The sequence below is a fragment of the Bubalus kerabau genome, chromosome 9 (assembly GCF_029407905.1).
Source record: "Bubalus kerabau isolate K-KA32 ecotype Philippines breed swamp buffalo chromosome 9, PCC_UOA_SB_1v2, whole genome shotgun sequence".
Lineage (NCBI taxonomy): Eukaryota > Metazoa > Chordata > Mammalia > Artiodactyla > Bovidae > Bubalus > Bubalus kerabau.
This window is the reverse complement of record NC_073632.1, coordinates 48,788,468-48,810,348: the sequence shown is the minus strand read 5'-3', so window position 1 is coordinate 48,810,348 and position 21,881 is coordinate 48,788,468. Positions and strand designations below refer to the sequence as shown.

The window sequence follows — 21,881 nt, the reverse complement described above, 5'->3', positions numbered from 1 at the left end:
TAGGAAGCATCACTACAAACAAACTAGTGGAGGTGATGGAATTCCAGTTGAGCTATTTCAAATCCTGAAAGATGATGCTGTGAAAGTGCTGCACTCACTATGCCAGCAAATTTGGAAAACTCAGCAGTGGCCACAGGACTGGAAAAGGTCAGTTTTCATTGTAATCCCAAAGAAGGGCAATACCAAAGAATGTTCAAACTACCATACAGTTTCACTCATTTCACATGGTAGCAAAGTAATGTTCAAATACCATCAAGCTAGGCTTCAAAAGTGTAGGAACATAGAACTTCCAGCTGTACAAGCTGGATTTAGAAAAGGCAGAGGAACCAGAGATCAAATTGCCAATATCTTGAATCATAGAAAAAGCAAGGGAATAAAAAAAAAACACAAACATCTGCTGCATTGACTACGCTAAAACCTTTGCCTATGTGGATTACAACAAACTGTGGAAAATTCTGAAAGAGATGGGAATACCAGACTACCTTACCTGCCTCCTGAGAAACCTGTATGCAGGTCAAGAAGCAACAGTTAGAACCAGACATGGAACAACAGACTGGTTCCAAATTGGGAAAGGAGTATATCAAGGCTGTATATTGTCACCCTGCTTATTTAACTTACATGTAGAGGACATCATGTGAAATACCAGGCTGGATAAATCACAAGCTGGAATCAAGATTGCCGGGAGAAATATCAATAACCTCAGATATGCAGATGATACCATGCTTGTGGCAGAAAGCAAAGAGGAATTAAAGAGCCTCTTGATGAAGGTGAAAGAGGAGACTGAAAAAGCTGGCTTAAAACTCAACATTCAAGAAATTAAGATCATGGCATCCAGTTTCATCACTTCATGGCAAATAGATGGGGAAACAATGAAAATAGTGACAGACTTTATTTTCTTGGGTTCCAAAATCACTGTGGAAGGTGACTGCAGCCATGAAATTAGAAGATATTTGCTTCTTAGAAGAAAAGTTATGACAAGCCTAGACAGCATATTAAAAAGCAGAGACATTACTTTGCCTACAAAGGTCCATATAGTCAAAGCTATGGTTTTCCAATAGCCATGTATGGATGTGAGAACTGGACAATAGAAAAGCCTGAATGTGGAAGAATTGATGTCTTCAAATTGTGGTGCTGGAGAAGACTCTTGAGAGTCCCTTGGATAGCAAGGAGATCAAGGTAGTCAATCCTAAAGGAAATCAGTTCTGAATATTCGTTGGAAGGACTGATGCTGAAGCTGAAGTCCCATACTTTGGCCACCTGATGTGAAGAACTGACTCATGGAAAAGACCCTGATGCTGAGAAAGACTAAAGGCAGGAGGAGAAGGGGACGACAGAGGATAAGATGGTTGGATGGCCTCACCAACTCAATGGACATGAGTTTCAGCAAACTCTGGGAGATAGTGAAGGACAGGGAAGCCTGGTTTGTTGCAGTCCATAAGGTCGTAAAGAATTGGACATGACTGAGCAACTGAGCACCAGATGTCTGGCAATTCCACAAAGAAAGAATACGTAGTCTGTGCAAAGGACCTGTGGCCAGAGAAGCACGGTACCCAGAGGAAATCAAAAGAATACATGAATGGCTGGGACACAGTAATCCAGGTGGAAAGCGGTACAAAACAAAAGTAACCCAAGGTTTCTCAACGTTGGCACTATTGACATTTTGGGCCTGATAATTCTTTGTTGTGAGAGACTGTCTTGTGCACTGTGGAATATTTGGAAGCATCCCTGGCCTCTACCCACTGGATGCCAGTAGCACTTCCCCTAAGTTATAATAACCAAAAAAGTCTCCAGACATGGCCAAATGTCCTCTGAGGGCAAAATCACATTTGGTTCAAAACCACTGGAAAGAGATAGGCAGGGAGCAGACCATGTAGGTCCTTTTATGGAGTTTTGTTTTGTACTATGAGCAATGGGAAGCCTTTAGAGGCTTTAGATGTTAAAGGGGAGAATGGATAACATAATCTAAGCTCCATTTCTAAAAGATCCTCTGCTAGTAGTGAATAAAATGGAGGGGAGAAAAAGCCCATGCCAGAAGGAAAGTGGACAGACCATTTAACAGGCTAAACCAGTTTAGAAGCTGCTGGACTAGTTCTAGTGCCAGATGGTGACAGCTTGGACTAGGGTGGTGGGTGGTGTCGATGCAGTTGGATAGATTTGAGACATAGGAAGTAAAATCAACAGGACTTAGTGATAGATTGGACATGTAGGGTGAGATAGAAAGAGACATCTGGAATGATTCATGCTAGAGGAAGTAGATGGGTGGTGGTGCTGTTTACTAAGTGGGGAAGCTGGAGGTGGCCTAGGTTCATGATCATGTTAAATTTGAGGGGCTTTTGAGATGCCCAGGAACAGATGTTAAATAGATAATTGGATATGTGGGTCTGGAATTCTAGGAGGTCTGGATTGGAGATATAAACTGGGGAGCAAATGGTCTAAAGATGGTTATCTCAGCTGTGAAAGTGTACAATCTCCAAGTGAAGGACTATTGGAAGAAAAGATGGAAGTCCTAGGAGCTTGAGTGTGGGCCACTATTTGATGACCTGATAAAGAAGAAATGGCTGAAAAATTGGTGATAACAAGGAAAATGTGGAGTCCCAGAATGCCAACACAGAAAGTGGGTCAATAAGCAGGGAATGCTAAACCATGTCCAATCTTCCTGAGAGATTACATAAAGATGACTATAGAAAGTCTGCTGGATGGTCATTGTTGGTCTTTGTAAAATTGGTTCGGGTGGCTTGATGGAGACAGGAGCTAGATGGATGAGGAGTAGGAGGTAAGGAGAAGGAGACAGATGATGTTTTAGGAGGGGTTGGACTGTGAGAAGGAGGGACATAAGGTGGAACCTGGGAAGGGTATGAGGATATTTTAAAATAAGAGGGCCAGGAGCATGTATCAGTGTCAGTTGGGAAATCTTTGGTTGAGATGAATTAGATGTCCAAGGAGAAGAGATGCTTCAGAGCGGGAGGGAATGACCTTAGTGAAGGGGACTGTAATAGGCCCCTACAGAGCAGAGGGAGCAGTAAGGGGGTGGCAAGCATGGTGGGTTTGTGTGTGAATGGAGAAGTGGAGGGCATCAGCTGAGACTGAGGGATGGCTGGACATTGGGAGTGGGGAACAGGGTAGAGGAGTTTGAAATTATGAGAGTTATTATGAGAATAATGATACTCAGGAAGCAATAGGCCCTTGGTCATCTAAAAATAAGATTATGATTGGACTAACTCAAAACTTGTGTTAGTTTCCTAGGGTTGCCATAACAAAGTACCACAAAGTGAGTGGCTCACAACAGCTGAGAGAGAAATTTACTCTCTTACGATTCTGGAAACAGTCCAAAATCAAGGTGTCAGCAGGACCATGCTGTCTCTGAAGGCCCCAGGGGAAAATCCTCATTACCTCTCTGGCTTCTGGTAGTTGTCAGCAATCCTTGGTGTTCCTTGGCTTGTAGATGCATTACTCCAGTCTCTGCCTCTGTCTTCATGTGGCCTTCTCTCCTATGTGTCTGTTTCCAAATTTCCTTTTTATAAGAACACTAGTCATTGGACTGAGGCTCACCTTAATCCAGTATGACCCCATCTTAACTTGTGTACATCTTCAAAGACTATTTCCAAATAAGGCCACATTCACAAGTTTCAAGTGGACATGAATTTTAGGAGGACACCAAGTCATGAGATTGTGTTAATGCATTTTAGAAGTATTTATAAGATTAAGAGAAATAGCTGATTATAGATCTCAAGGGCCTCATATACATGTGAGGCCATACATACACATATGGTATCATATGCAACAAACCTTTTAGTGTCTCCACTGTCCCCGTGTGATAGATGAAGAAATGGAGTCTAAAGTCTAAGTGACTTGCTTAAAGTGAGGTTCTGGCAGAGTGCATGTGTGGTCAATCGCTTCAATCGTGTCAGAATCTTTGTGACCCTAAATGCTGTAGCCTGCCAGGCTCCTCTGTCCATGGGATTCTCCAAGCAAGAATACTGGAGTGGCCATGGATAGGAATGGCAGCCCACTCAAGTATTCTTGCCTGGAGAATCCCATGGACAGAGGAGCCTAGTTGGCTACAGTCCATGGGGTTGCTAAGAGTTGCACACGACTGAGCATGCATGCATACATGATGATGAAGATGAATTTACTATTCTTACTTAGAGCCCCAACCACCAAAGCCATGCTTTTAATCTGGGTATCATGTGGCACCTTATGCCACGTGGTGAGCCCTCAGAGAAGCAAGCAAATAATAAATTGTATTTCTTGTCAAAAAAAAAATGTTCTTTTCACTGATTTCACATTCTTCATTAAAAAAATTTTTTTTAAATCATGTATTTATTCTGTTCCCACTACTATTGGAGCCAGATGTAAAAAATATTGCCAAGTGTGATAACGAGGAGTTTACCATATATGTTTTTTATTAGAATTTTATGGTTTCTAGTCTTACATTTAAGTCTTTAATCTATTTTGAGTAAATTTTTATATATAATATAAAATAATGGTCCAGTTTAATACTTTTGCATGTGGCTGTTCATTTTTCCCAAAAAGGAAAAAAGAACTAAAGAGATTGTCCTTATCTTATTGTATATTAATGCCTCTTTTGTGGCAAATTAATTGGCCATATATGTGTTGGTTTATTTCTTGGCTCTATATTCTGTTTCATTTATCCAATTTTTTTATGACAATGTCATACTGTTTTGATTACTATAGCTTTCTAATATAGTTTGAAATCTGTTGTGGGGTGGGGGGAGGAATACTGGAGTGGATTGCCATGCAATCCAAGATCCAGGGGATCTTTCCAACCCAGGAATCGAACCCATGTCTCTTACACCTCCTGCAATGGCAGGCGGGTTCTCTTACCACTAGCACCACCTGGGAAGCCCCAGGACCTAAACACAGGCACTCTGGCTTCAGAGACCACCTTTATCCCTTGGCTGTATTGTCTACCTTTTCCCAGATAATCCTGAATTAATTATAAAATTTAATCAACTGGTTAATCTATCCATCTTAGGAACTACTCTTCCCTGACATTCTTTGTTGTTATCTTTTTCCCTATATATAGCTAGCTCTTTATGCATTCATCATGTCTACAGCTCCATGCTGACAGCCCTGTGTGGGAACGGAAGCCTGCCATTTTGTCCATTTGAGCTGGCAAAATATTGCTCTCCCTGTTCTGGTAACTTCCAGGCTTGGCTTTCTTTCCCAGGTCCAGAGCATCCAATTCATGGAGTTCTCAGAAGTGGAGAACCAGGATGAGTACTACAGTATGGGTGCTGGTTACATCCACACCCAGGACCAGCAAGGAGTGTATGTCATGTATGATGAAGCCTTGAGTGGTCTGAAGGACCTAGAGACAGAACTGCTGCTTGTGGCCAGCCATTACATTGAGAGAGAAAAAGGTCAGAAGTCAGATTTTTAAAAATCAACCAGACAAAAATCAACCTATCCAAACGAACAAAAAACGCTAAGGGCTCTATTTAACACCTCCCACCTCAAAATATAAACACATGTATAATAGTATTGGAAAATTCAATAAGCATTTATACCTCCCCAACACACACCACTCTAGAAAAGATAAAGTTTTGTTTCCAGCTCAAGTCCCCCATTTGTTGGAAACTGTAACTTGGTTATAGTTCTTATTATTGTTTAGACTCTACTTGTTGTCCAGTAGCATTTCTGCATTACGTAAGTAGTAGGTGCAGGGCCCTGAGGGAAGCAAAGTAAGCAAGTGAAATTAATGACTTTTTTTTCTAAGTGACAAAAAAAGAAATGATTGACCTTGGGGAAACCGCAGTTAGAAGCAGAGATATTTCTGAGTTCCTAACAAAAAACCACCAGGATGCAAGAAGACCTGGCTAGGAAAATGTCAGACAAGCCCCAGAGGGAGAAAGCATTAGTCAGTGTAATCAAATAACCCATAATCTGTATTCTCTCTTTCTTTTGGCATCACTCAAATTTATCCAGTTTTAGAAACCAATGAGGTAAGAATATTCCTTTTGGAATAATATGATGCCATTAGTTAGTATTCCATTTGAAAAGAAATTAGAGTTTCTAGATGAATTGCAACACCTAGAGGGAAATTTAGCAAGAGATTGTGCTATTTTGTAATATATGTAGACTTTAAGGATAATTCATGTTCGTATTATTATAAAAATTTTTTCCAAGAATGTTTGACAGTTAACCTTTCAGATCCCAGACAGAATTAATTTAGTATTAGTTTGAATTCTTTGTCCTCCCTTTGCCACAGACCATTTGGGATCTGAATCATGGGATGCAGTGATGCATCCAACATTCCAGGGCACCTAATTTCAACTTTTAGCTTTTATCTTTACTGGTGATCCTACATACCAATGCCTCATTTTTGCTGATGTTAATTTATAATATGATGCGACTGTGTTTAGCTACTAAGAACTTACTTTGACTGAAATACTTAGTCACATGAGCAGGTCTCACTGAGCTAGTGAGTATACGGTCACTCATTGTGAAATGATTTCCCAACTGCTGCTGGAGAAATTCCTGGCCAATGGCTTTCTGTTGTTCAGTACCCATCATATACTTGATAATCACTAAACCTGAAAATCCCTTGCTTTTTAATATTTTATTCTGAAACAGACTGCTTAAAATTTTAAGCAATAATAATGCTGACAATGAAAACTTACAGTACTTTAGTGGGAAAATATTTTAGCTGAATAATGGCAATGGTTACCCTTAATGATTTAAGTTAGTAATTAGCACAATTAAGAAATACCTTAGAAATTTCCCTGAAAATTTTTGACTTAGTTGGCATCAATTGATACAGCAGTTTAAACTAGGTTTGTTGTTAAACCACCAGGAACCTGTTTTTACAGAGGAGAAATATATGTTTTGCTTTTAAATTACAGGTTTGAGGAGATTTTAGTAAATCTTTCATGTTAACTGAATTTTGGTTTATATTTCTAAAATTAGTCTTTTAAAAGTAAAAACAAAAACCTCTGTTGATCTAGAAGTCAGCAAGTATGAACTTAAGACCTACCTAGTCTTGCCCACATCTCTTTAGCCAATTCTTAGGAATCCCAGTTACCCATTTAGTGTTTTCATTCCTGAGAGGGAGCTGACAATCTGAGGGCTCCATTTCTACTAGGAATACCTCTGTAGTGAGGCCTGTCTCTAATCATTTTCCTCTTTTTCTCTCCCAGGTCACAAAGAGGGCAGCAAGTCACATATTGACCAGGACTGGGGATGGACCCATGCAGGTGTGGACAGATTTGCTGTGCTGTATGACATGTGGACTTGGGAAGCAACTTTTCTAGAAAGCAAGCGCCAGGTATTTTTGCCTAGAAAACAAAACACCTATTAAAAACATTCTTATAAAACCCAATGTATTTTTTTAAACCCCATGGGTCTTTTAGGGCAACTCCCAATGAAGTGAATAAGTATTTTAAGAATCTTAGCTAGTTGTAAGTATATAATCAATTTTATGTTCTTTACTGTGGTTCTTTGTTACAAAAAACAAAATGTGAAGGATATGGCTTCAGCTTAAGGGAAATTTGTTAGAGGGCTGGATAATTTAGGCCCTTTAATGACGTGTATGCTTTTAGTGAGAATGTGTGATGATTCCATTCATGTTCATTGTGCTGTCAGGGACAGGCCTCACGTTGCTAAATGCAGACAAACCGACAGACCTTATTATGGTCTTTAGAAGGGTAGGCCACATGTGGGTGGGTGAGAGCAGTTGGGCAAGGATTTCCAGAAATGGAAATGACAGGATTTGAAGACTAGATGTTGGCATGAGAGAATGAGGGTGGAATTAAAATGACTTCCTCAGGCTCAGGGAAGAGGCTGTCGACTGAAACAGAATGAAAGAAGAGGGGCCTCTTTAGAGGGGAACATTTTTTTGAGTCTAGGACACAAGGCATGTGAGGAGAGTTTGCTAAAACCCAGGTGTGAATGTCTTCCCAGGTGGCACTAGTGGTAAAGAATCTGTCTGCTAATGCAGGAGACCTGAGGGACATGGGTTTGATCCCTGGATCGGGAAGATCCCCTGGAGGAGAGGGCATGGCAACCCACTCCAGTATTCTTGCCGAGAGAATCTCGTGAACAGAGGAGCCTGGCAGGCTACAGCCCATAGGGTCACAGAGTTGGACACAACTAAAGCAACTTAACATGTATGCATGAATGTTTTATGGGAGTTGTAGGTTTGAAGTTCAGGAGCAGGTATGAGCTGAGATATAAAGATGGAAGTCAAATCATAGTAATGTATCAAAATGAGTAGGTAAAGAGATGTCTGAAACGGGTCCCTGGGAACACTTACATTTAAGGGGAAGGTCATGGGACAAGAGTCCATGAGAGGAACAAGGAGTAGCCAAAGAGACTGCAGCAAAAAGAAAAAGATAGCATTAGGAAAGCCCACAGAAAGAAAAGAATCTTAATTAGGAGACGATGATTACCTGTGTGGAGAACAGCTGAAACATGAAGAAATGTGAGTCCTAACAACCAGACAGTGGGGTTAGCCATCAGGCAGTCATTGTTAACTTTGTAGGACTCTCTCAAAGAGCCGCAGAGGTGGAAACCAGGTCACAGGGCAGTGTGATGTGGTAAGAGGATGTGGAGGGGGAAATGTTTTCTTTGAATTGTTTTTCTAGTAGAGGGTTTTACTATTTCATCTACCCTCTGGTCTGTTACTCATGGAGATGTAGATCATCCAATTTTGGAAAACAACTGGCTAGACTTACAGGGTGCAAGCCGTAGCTTTGAAAATTGTTCCTCTTTCCAAAGACAACTGACCTCTCGAGTGTGCATCTGGACACTTGATCTGTCAATTAGAAGCTCACTGTGATCAACTGAGGAAATGGGAGATTTAGCCTCATAGTATAGAAACTGGAGAGGCTGCATTAAGTGTAAGTAATACAAAATCCTCAAACTCGACATGTTTATTGGTCCAGACGTGAGTTGTAGGCAGTACCCCTTTTCTGTGCTTTCCCCACCTCTGTTTTCAGTTCTTCTAGGCCTCCTATGGAGGACTTGATGATAGAGAAGAACAGAAAGGCAGAGAGTAATAAAGAAACAAACCAATTTCTCCTCACTTTGGCCTAGTGTTCATTCTGTGCTAAGTTACCAGGGCTGTCTACTAGTTTCTTCTATGGTACATGAAAATATTTTAACTTAAAACAACCATTGAAAATAATCTCCCTCCTTTCTACCCTGAGAATAAGTTCCCTATAGAAACTGACTTATCTATGCCAAAACCTGGAAAATGTAGCCTTCCAAGACAATTTCTGGAATTCCAGAAATTGTCAAAATTGCCAAATTCCAAAAATTGCCAAAATTTTAATTGATAAACCAGACTTTTATCTAGAATACAATTGATTTCCCCCAGTACTGATTCTACTGCTAAATGTCTTCAGCTGTTTTTGATTGTTAACTATATTGGAATCACTAACGTTAAAAATTGCTCAAACATATTAGGTTGCCTTAAATCCTTCAAGTAACCATATTATATAAACTGCTCATAAAAATAGAGCTGGTATGAGTTTAGGTGGATTAAGAGACTCAGAAGCCAGGCATCAGCTGTGCCAGTTCCTAAGTGACATTTATACCAACTGCTAATTCTCTCCACAGCCACCAGAGGACACATTTTCAGGATAATTTGAATTAGTGTTTAGAGCACTAAGAAAAGGGAGGGGTGGGGGCAGAAAATTCTGTGACAAGATGTGTCTGTTACTGATTTTCTCTTTTACACTTTCATTTGACCTAAAGTACTATTTTTAAAAGTTTTTTTAAATCCAAGAAATAAAAAGAGGCTTAGGTTAAAAAAAATGTCTATAAACACAGTATGGTTTGAGATTATTCATTCTGGCTCTTTTCTATTTTCTCCAATATTTGATGCCTACCATCAGTGTGCACCACACATTATTTTGCCTGCAAGTTGGCCCTTGACATACACAGGTGACATTTGACAGGCTAGGAAGACTTCTTAGACAAATGCCAGTCCAGAGTTCAAATGGAAATGAGCCAGTTAGCAAACAGATAATAAATAGAACCTGTGAGGTGTAAAGATCACGGCCCTACCCCTGATGAGAAAGAATTCATAATAAAATTATGCAAAGGGCCATCTGAGAGCTTTAGAAGGTGGAGGGCAAAGCTTGAAAAAAGACTTGTCAATTTAAAAAGAGCTGAATTTTTCTTCTCAACAACTGGGGGTGCCAGGTAAAATATGAGAATATTTGTGACATACTAAAAAAAAAGTATTAGTTGTTTATCAGCAATTCAAATTTAATTAGATGACCTGTATTTTTATTTGTTAAACCTGGTAATTCTACCAACAACAAAGTGATGATGGCAATTTAGCACCTGCCTCTGCAACCTGGTATCACCAGATTGGAATCAGTAGCAAGAACCCTCCCCACAATCTTCCCCTGCCAAATAACCAAACAATAGGGCTCATTGTACAAAAGCAGGTCACAGCAATACAAATTCTATAAACCAGCTCCTGGGATTGCCCTGGTCCAGCCAAAAAGGTTTAAATTCATTGAGAATGATTTAGGGAAGTTACTGTTTCTTTCTTAATCTTCTCCTAGGCTATTGAGTGACAGCCTTCTTACCCCATCACTCTTTTGTTTCTGCTTTGTCGTCTGCTATTTAATAACTGAATGCTGCTCTAGAGTAGAGAGCTCTGTGGATGGAATAAGGTCATTTAGATCACTCTGCTGGCTTCATTTTCCCTGAAGCTCACTTAAAGGCAAGGGATCTGCACCTTTCTTCATTTCACACTCTGAGGTGTGTGAATTTTTAACTTGTGGAGCACACTCTGTGTCCTAAGCTTTTAGCTTCTTCTGGTGTTATCCTTTGTATTCTAAGGTTGACCCAAGTTCCCATGGACCAGTGTTTCCCAAAGTGCATCCTGCAAAACTGGTTGCTAAATAAAGTGCCCCAGGCTCTCCCTCCTTGAGCCTTAGCACTGAATAGCCTTCAGACACTGGACATCTATTGCTAAGGCAATATTTGATTCCTAGGCTTCTATTGATTCTCAAGTGTTTGCCTTCTTGGGAGCCTCAGGAGTTATTATTGCAAGATGGAGACACTCCTGGCTTTTATTGCCACTTGGGTTCCTTTACTTCCTCCTGAGCTATTGCCATCTATATTCAAGCAGTGCTTACACCCTCTCAGTTCTTTCTGGTCTTTCATTCCTAGCTATGGACTCTACACAATGAAAGGTGCTCTTTATCTCCTTTTAGGAAATTCCTTAGTTTGTTAAGAAATGGGCTGGCTCCCGGGCCTCAAACCAGCAGGAAGACCACTACCCAAGGAAACAAAAAATGCTTTAATGCATCTCAAAGTGTGCTTGGCTATCAGGTTAGCAAAAATTGCAGACTCAACAATCCATTCCTTGCTGTCAACTAAATGAACTCACTGGGCACACCTGTGTCTTTGGTGCTACAGCCGCCCTAGGAGCTGAGGCCTTTCAGCAACATGAAGCCTGCATTAGAGGAGTAGGTAAGAGAAGACTGAGGAGGGGCATGTTGAGCTGAAACTCGAGGGATGATGTTGGATTATATGGGCAGAGGAAAATAATCCATTGCATTGTGAGGCTGGTGGGAGCAGAAGTTCAGAAGCTTTCAGCCAGAGTTGATTTTGTCCATCAGGTGATATAGACTCAGTGTTTAAGATCTAAAGGCTTTTCAGGGACCATTGGATATATGTGCTATCTGAGAGAAAGAAAACATGCATTACGTGGATATACGAAAAGGAAAATACAAAATAGATACCAATAAATGCTTAAATGACATGTCCATAAAATGTGAAAACTTTGAGTACTTAGAAACATCTCATTACATGTGAAAATAATTTATAGATCAGATTTTCTCACTTCATAAAAATCCTCAAGTACATACTACCCAGAAATCAGTCATCATTAATGAAATGTATTGCTCATAGCCAAACAATTTGAAAAGCAAAATTATAAATATCATTTAACATTTTTACAAAAAAAATTGATTAGGATATGAGTTTTAATATATTTGATATAGTATGGGACAGGGTTTCCAAAAGTAAGTGTGTCTAAGGCCTATGAAAGTTTTAAAACAACCCCAAAAGAGTAACTGCATTATTCAGAACTACTTGCATATCAGCTCTTAGGTATCTGTTTGAGATTGCAGTCCAGTGAACTCTGAAGAGCTTTTTCTGATTAGCACTATGACTGCTGCTGCTGCTGCTGCTAAGTCGCTTCAGTCGTGTCCGACTCTGTGCAACCCCATAGACGGCAGCCCACCAGGCTCCCCATCCCTGGGATTCTCCAGGCAAGAACACTAGAGTGGGTTGCCGTTTCTTTCTCCAATGCATGAAAGTGAAAAGTGAAAGTGAAGTCGCTCTGTTGTGCCCGACTCAGCAACTTCATGGACTGCAGCCTTCCAGGCTCCTCCATCCATGGGATTTTCCAGGCAAGAGTACTGGAGTGGGGTGCCATTGCCTTCTCCAGCACTATGACTAATTATACGCACGTAAAATTGACACGCAGAACAGAAATTCCCTAAGTACATAAACAAATGTAAAAACAAAAGAAAGAGCATATCTTTCTGAGTTTCTTCAACAGTTAGTGTGGGGAAGCCTTCTTCAGTTTTTAGAAAAGACTTGTGAACTCCAGTAAAACAGAAGCTTCTCGGATGCTCTTAAGAGTTCTGTCCATAGGCCCTTCCTAGTGGAGTCTGATCTGGAATAAATGCCTTTATATTTAGAGGGGACTTGCCTCCGCCACTTGCCATTCTAACCCCTCCCCCACCATTTCTACATATGTGACACTTAAATAGGCAAGCTATTAAAGAGAAGGTGTCATAAATGGGGCTGATGATATAGAAGAGGGGTGGAGGCTACTTGCCAACCTTTGGTAATAGAATAAAATAGGGGGAAGAGAGTGGGTCTGTGGGAAAAGGTGCTGAAGATAAATGTATTGGGTGAAGTGACACCGAATGCACTGTCTCATTGGAACCTATAATTATTAGATGTTGTATTATTCGTGCTATTACTCCCCTTTGGTGTGTAGAGAGCAGGGGAAGAGGGGACAGAGGTGCACCGAGTGCTTTTTCCCCCGCCCTCCCTAGCTTGGTCTGTGCTGCGCTGGTGCTGCGGCTGCCCACCTGGGCCAATACCCAGAGGTGCAGGGCTGTCTCTCTCCTATAGATGGTGGGGGGCTTTCCAAAGCATGGAAATGGTTGGGAGCTCACCTCTCTTCCTTTGCTGGGCCCTGTCCTCTGACTATAAACCTTATTTACAGCTTCTTGACAGTTACTTTGAAGCCTACCAGCATGCATTGGACCCAGAGGAGAGATTTGCCTTAGCACAAGTGATCACAGACATCATGCACAGGTGCCCAAGGTTTGACTTCAGTCATCCTTACTTCATTAAGGCCTACCGAGAGGAATGCACCTGCCTGAGGCTTCACCTGCAGCTGGTGAGGGGCATCCTCAACCAGCACGTGAGTATATTTGGTTTTTTTTTTAAGATTCCATGTGGGAAGGGGATGGAAAACACAGGTCAAAACTGAAAACTGTATTTTCCTTTCAGTACCAAGTCAGAATCTGGGTTTCCTAGGACAGCATGTACACAATGTTTATTTGTAAGCTTATTTGCATTGTTGAATTCCAAGCATAACTACAGTCTTAAAGGGACGTTTCCAATCCTAATTACATTTAATGATCCACAAAGAATTTACAACCTGTTTTCATTCAATCACAGTTTATCTATAGTGAAAGGACTAAGCCTACCCCTTTGTAAGACATTAAATGTGTAAAATTATATTTGTTTTTCAAAAGGTTGCAACTATTTCTAGAACACTACAGGAAATGGTCACAGTCTATGATTTCCAGGGAAAAGCTAATGCAGTTCTTTAGGCCTGCTTAGAATTTTTTCCTTGTAGTCAATTATTTTACAGAAATCAGTTTTCTTGTGCCTCTTAAGATTGCCTAAAGCTGGTTGCCTTTGCTTTTCCTGACCAATCCTTGCCTCAGACTAAAAAACAACCATGTCTCTGTGTGAGGGAATCCCTAAAACTCATGTCTGGGTGAAAATTAGTCAAATAATGAAGATATGCAAAGGGCTGATGTTCTGTTCTTCTCATGCCAAGGCTCATAACTCACATCCATGGGAAAGTTTAACTTTTCTAATTTTAACTTTTATGTGACATTTCTAGATAGAGTGTCAGCGTGAGTATGTTCAGAGGCTTTGGCAAAAAGGCCGTCCAGATGCTAGCAATACGTTTGGACTTCCCCTTAACATAATTTGCAAACAACTCATTTCCATCAACAATAGCTGGTAAGTTGGTGTTGTCTTTAGACATTTTACATTTAATTTCTGGATAATTTAAGGGTATGCTGTTAAGTACACTACTGTTCTACAAAGCACCACTCGAGTATTTGGTGATGAGAGAAGTAAATATAAAAGGCATAGAAGAGGGATTCCTTTGTGAACTCAATATTGATTCACTTTGCAAATAAGGAATAGGAGGCCAGAATTTACACTTATGCCCCTGGGTGCAGAATCTTCATTCCCATGAGAAGTCCTAAAAAACCCAGTTGCTCTTAGAATGCTGTCAAAGGATTTATTAGAGGTGCCATACAAGTCAACATATATGAAACATGGATGTGCTTAAAATTTTTCAAAAAGGAATTTCTTTTTTCTAGCAAGTGTCAGCAGAAAGGTTTCTGCAGACTTATCTTGTGACCCCCCCACCCCACCCCTTTAAGTAGTAGATTGAATTTCCTGACATCACCCAGAGAGAGTACATAAGGTCACCTCCTTGATATGTAGTGTGATTCACCCTCACCGTGCCTTTCCAGGCTTTGAGGGTACAGAGGAACCAAGAAGCTGGTGACAAGCTCCAAGCCTGGTCTGGAGCTTTACTTCTATGTAGGTACAGAAAGGCCCTTGACTTGACTGATACTATATCCTTTATTTCCAAAGGAATAACCCACAGACAAGTGTTTTACGCTTTCTGCCCTCATTCATTTATAAAATATAACATTTTTATGGCAAACATGAATGATTCCAGTAGTTGTATACAGAACTTAAAAACCGTCTTCATTATCATTTTGGGAAGAAAAAGGGATAAAGAATCAGGTGAAAAATAGAAATAGTCATGGAAGGTATTTATTTAATATTTAGACACTTTGAAGTCATCTTGTTCTCAAATATTTGGCTAATGAAATGTTGACAGGTTTTCCATATACGATTTTAGATTTTTTTTTTTTTTCTATTTTGTTGAGATACAATTGACATACAGCACTGTATAAATTTGAGCTTGCCAAGTGGCAATCGTGGTAAAGAACCTACTTGCCAAAGCGGGAGACATAAGAGATACATGTTCGGTCCCTGAGTCGGGAAGATCCTGGAGGAAAGCCTGGCAACTCACTCCATTATTCTTGCCTGGAGAATCCCATAGTGGGCTATACAGTCCATAGCATTGCTAAGAGTTGGACACATCTGAAGCAGCTTAGCACCCACGCATATATAAATTTAAGGTATACAGCATAACGATGTGACATACAATGAATCTTATTCTTACTGGCTTTTAGAGTAAACTATGTCTTAAAAAAAGTTCACATTAAAGCAAAAAGCATGTTGTGTAACCTGATGGGCTCCCTGGACAGCCTCTAAGGCCCTGTTGAGCTTCCAGTTTTTTATAATGCCCTGGATTGTAAGAGTGTTTTATTGGTCTTGAAAAATATAAGATCTGGAAATAGATTAAGTTCTTCATCGTGTAAAATTTGTCATTAATTGTTTCTTTTCATTAAGCTCGGCTTTGAAAAACATTTATCTGCTGGAGTTCCACCCTTCCCTGGGCCTGGCTTCCTGTATCCCCAGCGCCCTCGAGCACCTCCTCAGGGAGGCCCGCCACACTTGCAGGCCCACATCAGCCAGTGCCCTCACCTTGCTGGAGAGACGCGTGCTACGGCTGGCCCTGGATGTGTGGCTCACCCCAGCCAAGCCCCAGTCCTGGTACAGTGCACAGCTCCAGAAAGATGTAGGTTCTCTGAAGGAGTTAGGTGGGTCCTTGGCAAAGAGAATGTTTCCTCCCAGATGTTACTACTTAGCTTTGTTTTTGTTTGGCTCTATTCCCCTCCTGTTTGGCCAGAGATAGATCATAGTCCTAGGGCTTGCCAACATTTTTATGGCTTTTTTTGTTATTTTGGTCAACGTTTCCAGTTTATCGGGGTGCTGCTACAGTTATCATTTAAAGGGAAATGTACACAAGTAGGGGGAAAGTATTTTCTGGATCGTTATAGTTTAGCAATATATATTTTTTAATTAATTTTTTTTCTTCCTAAGACTCTTCCTAAAATGTACTGTTTTGTCCTGAGCTAAAATCTGGTAGAGGAGAGACAGCACTGAGTGAGGAGTCAGTAATCAGGACTAAGTTCAGCCCTGCCATTAACTTGGGTTTCCCTGATAGCTCAGTTGGTAAAGAATCCACCTGCAATGCAGGAGACCTGGGTTTCTAATTTGACCTTACTCTCTGTGGGTTCTTGCTATAAGATAAAGGAAATGTCCAGGCTTCAGCTGCCAAAAATATCTGTTCCACAGGTTTATCTCAGCCTCCTATCTTCTCCAGTTCAAACAAAAGTTTATTTTATTTTAAATTAATTTTAAGTTGATCAAAAAATAGAATTCAGAGTTTTAGCAAAAGAGGAAAACAGAAAATTACCCTAAATATAACCACTCAAATGCATTTGTTTTTTTTTTTTTTTTTTTTTTTTAGGAAAACATTTCTTGTTATTTATAGGTTACATGATTAAATACAGAGGAAGATCTGAGAAACATGCTATATACAAATAATTATAATACCAGGTTAAAATGATATTATGAAAGTAGAGATAAAGTGCTACTTAGGTTCAAAAGGGAAGTTGAAGTTCTAGCTTTGAGAGCCCAGTGGTGGTAGAATGATGCTAGGAGGAGGCCTGCACATGGTTATGGTGTATCATTCCTTAAAATGCTGATCAATGCAGTTGGCCACTATTTTGATGGAAACATTTACATCGATATTCATAAGGGATATTTGCCTGTAGTTTTCTGTTCTGGTAGTATCACCATCTTGCACTGGTATCAGTGTGGATACCATCGCGTTGCTATACTGGACTTCTGAAATGAGTTAAAAATGTCCTTTCCTCTCCAGTCTTTTGGGAAGAATTTGAGAAGCACTGGTGCTGGTTCTTTGTGCATGATTTGTAGAATCAAATGCATTTGTAATCATTATTTTTCTGAATTCAAGTATTCCTATATACGTATTTTACATAGTTCTTTCTAATCATATCCTTCATATACTATCTGCTGTTTTTCTCAGTTGCTTCATATTATATATTCTTCCATGTTGCTAATAGTCTTTATACTTAACCTTTATGACCACAAAATTCCTTTAAGCGGTGAGTGATAATTTATCCAACCATTTCCCTATCGATGGGCATTCAAGTAATTTCCAATGTTTTATTATTATTAAAAATTCCATAAGATACATCTCTATGCTCACAGATTTTACCATATTTTGAATCAATTCCTTTGGATAGATTCTTGGAATTGGATTTACTGAAACAAAATTTAAGTCTTTGGGTACATGTTGGCAGATCACTTTCCAGAAAAGTCATGCCAAACTGTAATACCACCAATAGTGTCTAAGGGTACCAGTTCTGCAATACTCTACAGTGTTAGGTGTAAGCATATAATGTCTGTGCTAATATATGCATATAATATATAAAGGTGGCATTACACTGTTAATTTTCTTCCCTTGCTTTTTGTTGAGATTAAATATTCTTCCAAATGTCATGATACTAGCTGTATTTTTTATGAATTTTCTATTCTTCCCCTCAGTTTATTGTTCTCTTGGAATCCTAATATCATTCCTATCCACTTACACGAGCACTTCTTAAAAAAACTTTAATCGTTTGTCCATAATATTTTCTGCAACTATTTTCCCCAATTTGTCTTTTAAATTTTTAACAGAAACTTATTTTCATATAGTCAAATCTGTTTATCGTTTCCTTTGTGATTTCTTCTATCCTAAATCCAGAAAGCCAAACTTCCTCCAGATGTTTCATATTTGTCTTCCTTTATTCTAACTTCTTAAGGTTTTTACTTTATTTCAAAAATATTTAACTCCTTTTAGTTTTCCACCTGGAGTGTGTGTGCATGTGTGTGTATGTGTGTGTGAGTGAGTATGTGGTGTAAAATATGGCTCATAACAGAATTTTTCCCCACATTATTACCCATGTAGCCTACTACCATTTATTGCGGATTATTTTCACACTGTATTATGGTACCAGGGTTTCCCTGTTGGCTCAATAGTAAAGAATCTGCCTGCCAATGCAGGAGACCCAGGTTTGATCCCTGGATCAGGAAGATCCCCTGAGAAGGAAATGGCAACCCATTTCAGTATTCTTGCTTGGGAAATTCCATGGAGAGGGGAGCCTTGTGCACTATAGTCCGTGGGGTTGCAAAGAGTCAGATGTGATTTAATGACTAAAACAGCAGCAATTATGATACCAGATTTTTTAAATGTATTTTTAGTTCTCTTAAAAATTGTAGTGAATAATCTGGGCTACCTACTTAATCTCTCATTGATGCCACACAGTTTTATTTTTTATTGATTGATGGATTGTCACACTGCATGGCTTTCAGAATCTTAGTTTCCCCAACCAGGGATTGAACCCAGGCCCTCAGTAGTGAAAGCACCGAGTCCTAACCACTGGACCACCAGAGAATTTCCCATACAGTTTAAATTATTTTTTTTAATATTTTCAAATTGAGACCTAGAAATGATAAATATTCAGATTAATCTTTTGTACTGGGACAGAAAATGGGGCAGGTATTGCACTCAATAGACAAGCAGGAAATTAATAAATCTCTCTATCACTTTGGAAGACTTCAGTTGTCTAGAAATTGCATCCTTAAATAGGCAAGGCCTTTGGTAGATAAGTATATCTACTCTTGGGATGCCAAACCAGGAAAGACAGACTAGAGATGGTCCCCAGACTTGGTCCTTGCTGGAAGTGGTATATTAGAGGCTAGCAAAAATGTCAGAGCAGAGGAGGTGACCAAGGCAGGAGGATGTTAAAAAACCATGTAGTAACTTCACAAATCACCCAAGGCTTGGGTGACTTGAGCAGAGGAGCACTGAAGAGGCAGCTTGGTATACTCTAGAACTGCAGCTTGGAACTAGGAAAACTAAATTTATTCTTGATACTGTTGTCTGACCTTAGAAAATTTCAGTGTTGCTTCAGATCCCTAACTGATAAAATGGACATAATAGTATCTGTGATTCCTAAATCATGGGGATCTTGTGAAAATAAAAATGAGTTAATATACATGAAAATACTTGAAAATTTTGAAACTTTCAATTAGAGTTTATAAGAAATTATCATTATTATCACTGGTCACTAAAATACTTGAAATATATCAGAGACTTCTATTTAGGTCATCTTTATCATTTCTCTCTTTATTTTGGCTTAAAACATTTATAATAATGATAATGCAAATGCTATGTACCAAGCACTTTTGCATATATTTAACTCAACCCTCTCAACAACCCTATGATACAGTTATGATTTATTAGTTCCTGTTAAAGCGGTTTTTCCAGTAGTCATGTATGAATGTGAGAGTTGGACTGTGAAGAAAGCTGAGTGCTGAAGAATTGATGCCTTTGAACTGTGGTGTTGGAGAAGACTCTTGAGAGTCCCTTGGACTGCAAGGAGGTCCAACCAGTCCATTCTAAAGGAGATCAGTCCTGGGATTTCTTTGGAAGGAATGATGCTAAAGCTGAAACTCCAATATTTGGCCACTTCATACGAAGAGTTGACTCATTGGAAAAGACCCTGATGCTGGGAGGGATTGGAGGCAGGAAGAGAAGGGGATGACAGAGGATGAGATGGCTGGATGGCATGACTGACTCGATGGACATGAGTTTGAGTAAACTCCAGGAGTTGGTGATGGACAGGGAGGCCTGGCGTGCTGCAATTCATGGGGTCGCAAAGAGTTGGACATGACTGAGCAACTGAACTGAACTGAGGTGCTGTTATTATCCTTACTGCCACTTTACAGATGATGAAACTGAGAGACAGTTAAATTGAGTGAATTGCCCTAAATCTCACAGCTTCTAAGTGCCAGAGCTAGAACTCAAGCCTAGGAACTCTGGATCCCGAGTCTGTGCTTCTGACATATTTTTCTTAATATGTTCAAATTTCTTCCTTTATTTTGTATTTTTAAAAGTATTCTGTTTTCTTTCAGCTATTTTCAGCTAAAGTGATGGGTGATCTCTTTCTTGTGGGGGAGACAGGCCTGCTTGCGCTCAAATCTGCAGCAGACCAAGGACAGAACCAAGGCCAAGATTCCCAAATGCTGCTCCTGGAAATGTTTTCCAAACTTTTGGAACTCTTGACCCTCCGGCATAGGCTGATAGAGATGAGTCTGGAGACTGTACACTTGGCACGGTCAGTAGGGGGACTCACGATTCGCATGGAGGGTAATAGACTCTGGATCTTCCTACCACAAGCCTTGCCCCATCTGTGCTCCCAGAGTAGCCAGAGTGAGCTTTCTAAATGACTGAAATGATGACCTCCCTTCCACCTTCCATCCCTCCCTGTTTCTCTTTTCAGGTCTCCCACAGGCCTCTCTCGCTACTCAGCTAGTCTTGGTTCTCCTCTAAGCACCTGGGCTTTTTCTCCATTCAGCCATTGCCTTTTAATTAGGTGCTTAATGTTGATTTATTAGTTTTCCTGCTAATGTAAGCTCCCTAAATGTAAAAGCTCTGTCCGTGTTGTTTTCCATAGTATTGGGTATGAAGACTGACCCTCATCAAGCACCTAATGATACTGAGTGCTCAAATATAATGAAGTTGAATAGCAGAGAAGAACCAGTGGAGGGCCTTCAGAAAGGAAAGAATGAGTCAGTGATAGCATCCAGGTGTGGTGGAAGTATGAAATGTTCAACAGGCAGGGAGAGAGAACGCTTGGTGAGTTCTGTTTTTGCTTTGAGCATGAGAGGATGATAAGACATTTAAGTGAACATGTTCCCTAAACAGGAGAAATATGGAACTTGAGGATTTGTTGCAAACATATATGAGTTTCGTGTTCAGCCCCATGAGAGTCCCTGAAGACACAGAGAGTCCAATTATCCACCATAAACCATGTCTAGGGCCTACTGTGTCCAGGGTCTGTACTGGGAACTTTCCATGTATTAGTTCATTTAATTCTCAGAATATTCTTATGTTATAATAGATTAATGATGTCCTTATGATATGATATTATGATATAATAGCTTGCAAACATTTTACAACCAAGAAAGTAGAGGCTCAGAAAAGTAATTTTCCTAAGATCACATAACCAGAAAGTAGTAGAAGCAGAAATCAAACTATGGGCCAAGATAATATTAACCACTATGATACTACCTCCTCATAATTTCTGATCCTTGTTCTCAGGGAGTTCACAATGTAAAAGTTACCCCTAATAAAGTTTAATATGATATTCTAGTCATATGAACAAAATACTATGGGAGCACAGGAAGTGGAGTATTTCATTCTTTCTAAGTGAATCAGAGAAAGCTCTACAGAAGAAGGCCTAGGGATGATTGTGTACCTCCACAATTCAAATGTTCAAGCCCTAAGCCCTAGTACCTCAGAATGTGACCTTATTTGGAGATAGAGTCTTTACAGAGAAAATGAAGTTATTAGAGTGGGCTCCTATGTAGTATATCTGGTGTCCTTCTAAGAAGAGCTGGTTTGGACACAGATGTATCCAGGAGGAAAACTGTGTGAAGCCATAAGGATGCGATGCTCATCTGTAAGATGAGGAGAGAACCTAGAACAGATCCTTCACTCAGAACCCTCAGAAGGAACCAGCCCTGCAACACTTTGATCTTGGACTTCTGTCCTCCAGAACTGAGAC

At 39.9% G+C, this 21,881-nt stretch overlaps 1 protein-coding gene across 1 annotated transcript in view; it reads left to right on the top strand.

Moving 5' to 3' along the window:
• Positions 1-21,881, top strand: part of LOC129619826 (coiled-coil domain-containing protein 162-like) — a 127,611-nt gene that overhangs the window by 10,273 nt on the left and 95,457 nt on the right. The window contains exons 2-7 of the mRNA XM_055535239.1: positions 5,192-5,384; positions 7,161-7,288; positions 13,232-13,432; positions 14,147-14,268; positions 15,748-15,976; positions 20,227-20,429. Of these exons, the coding sequence (XP_055391214.1) occupies positions 5,192-5,384; positions 7,161-7,288; positions 13,232-13,432; positions 14,147-14,268; positions 15,748-15,976; positions 20,227-20,429 (1,076 nt within the window). The remainder of the gene's footprint in view (positions 1-5,191; positions 5,385-7,160; positions 7,289-13,231; positions 13,433-14,146; positions 14,269-15,747; positions 15,977-20,226; positions 20,430-21,881) is intronic.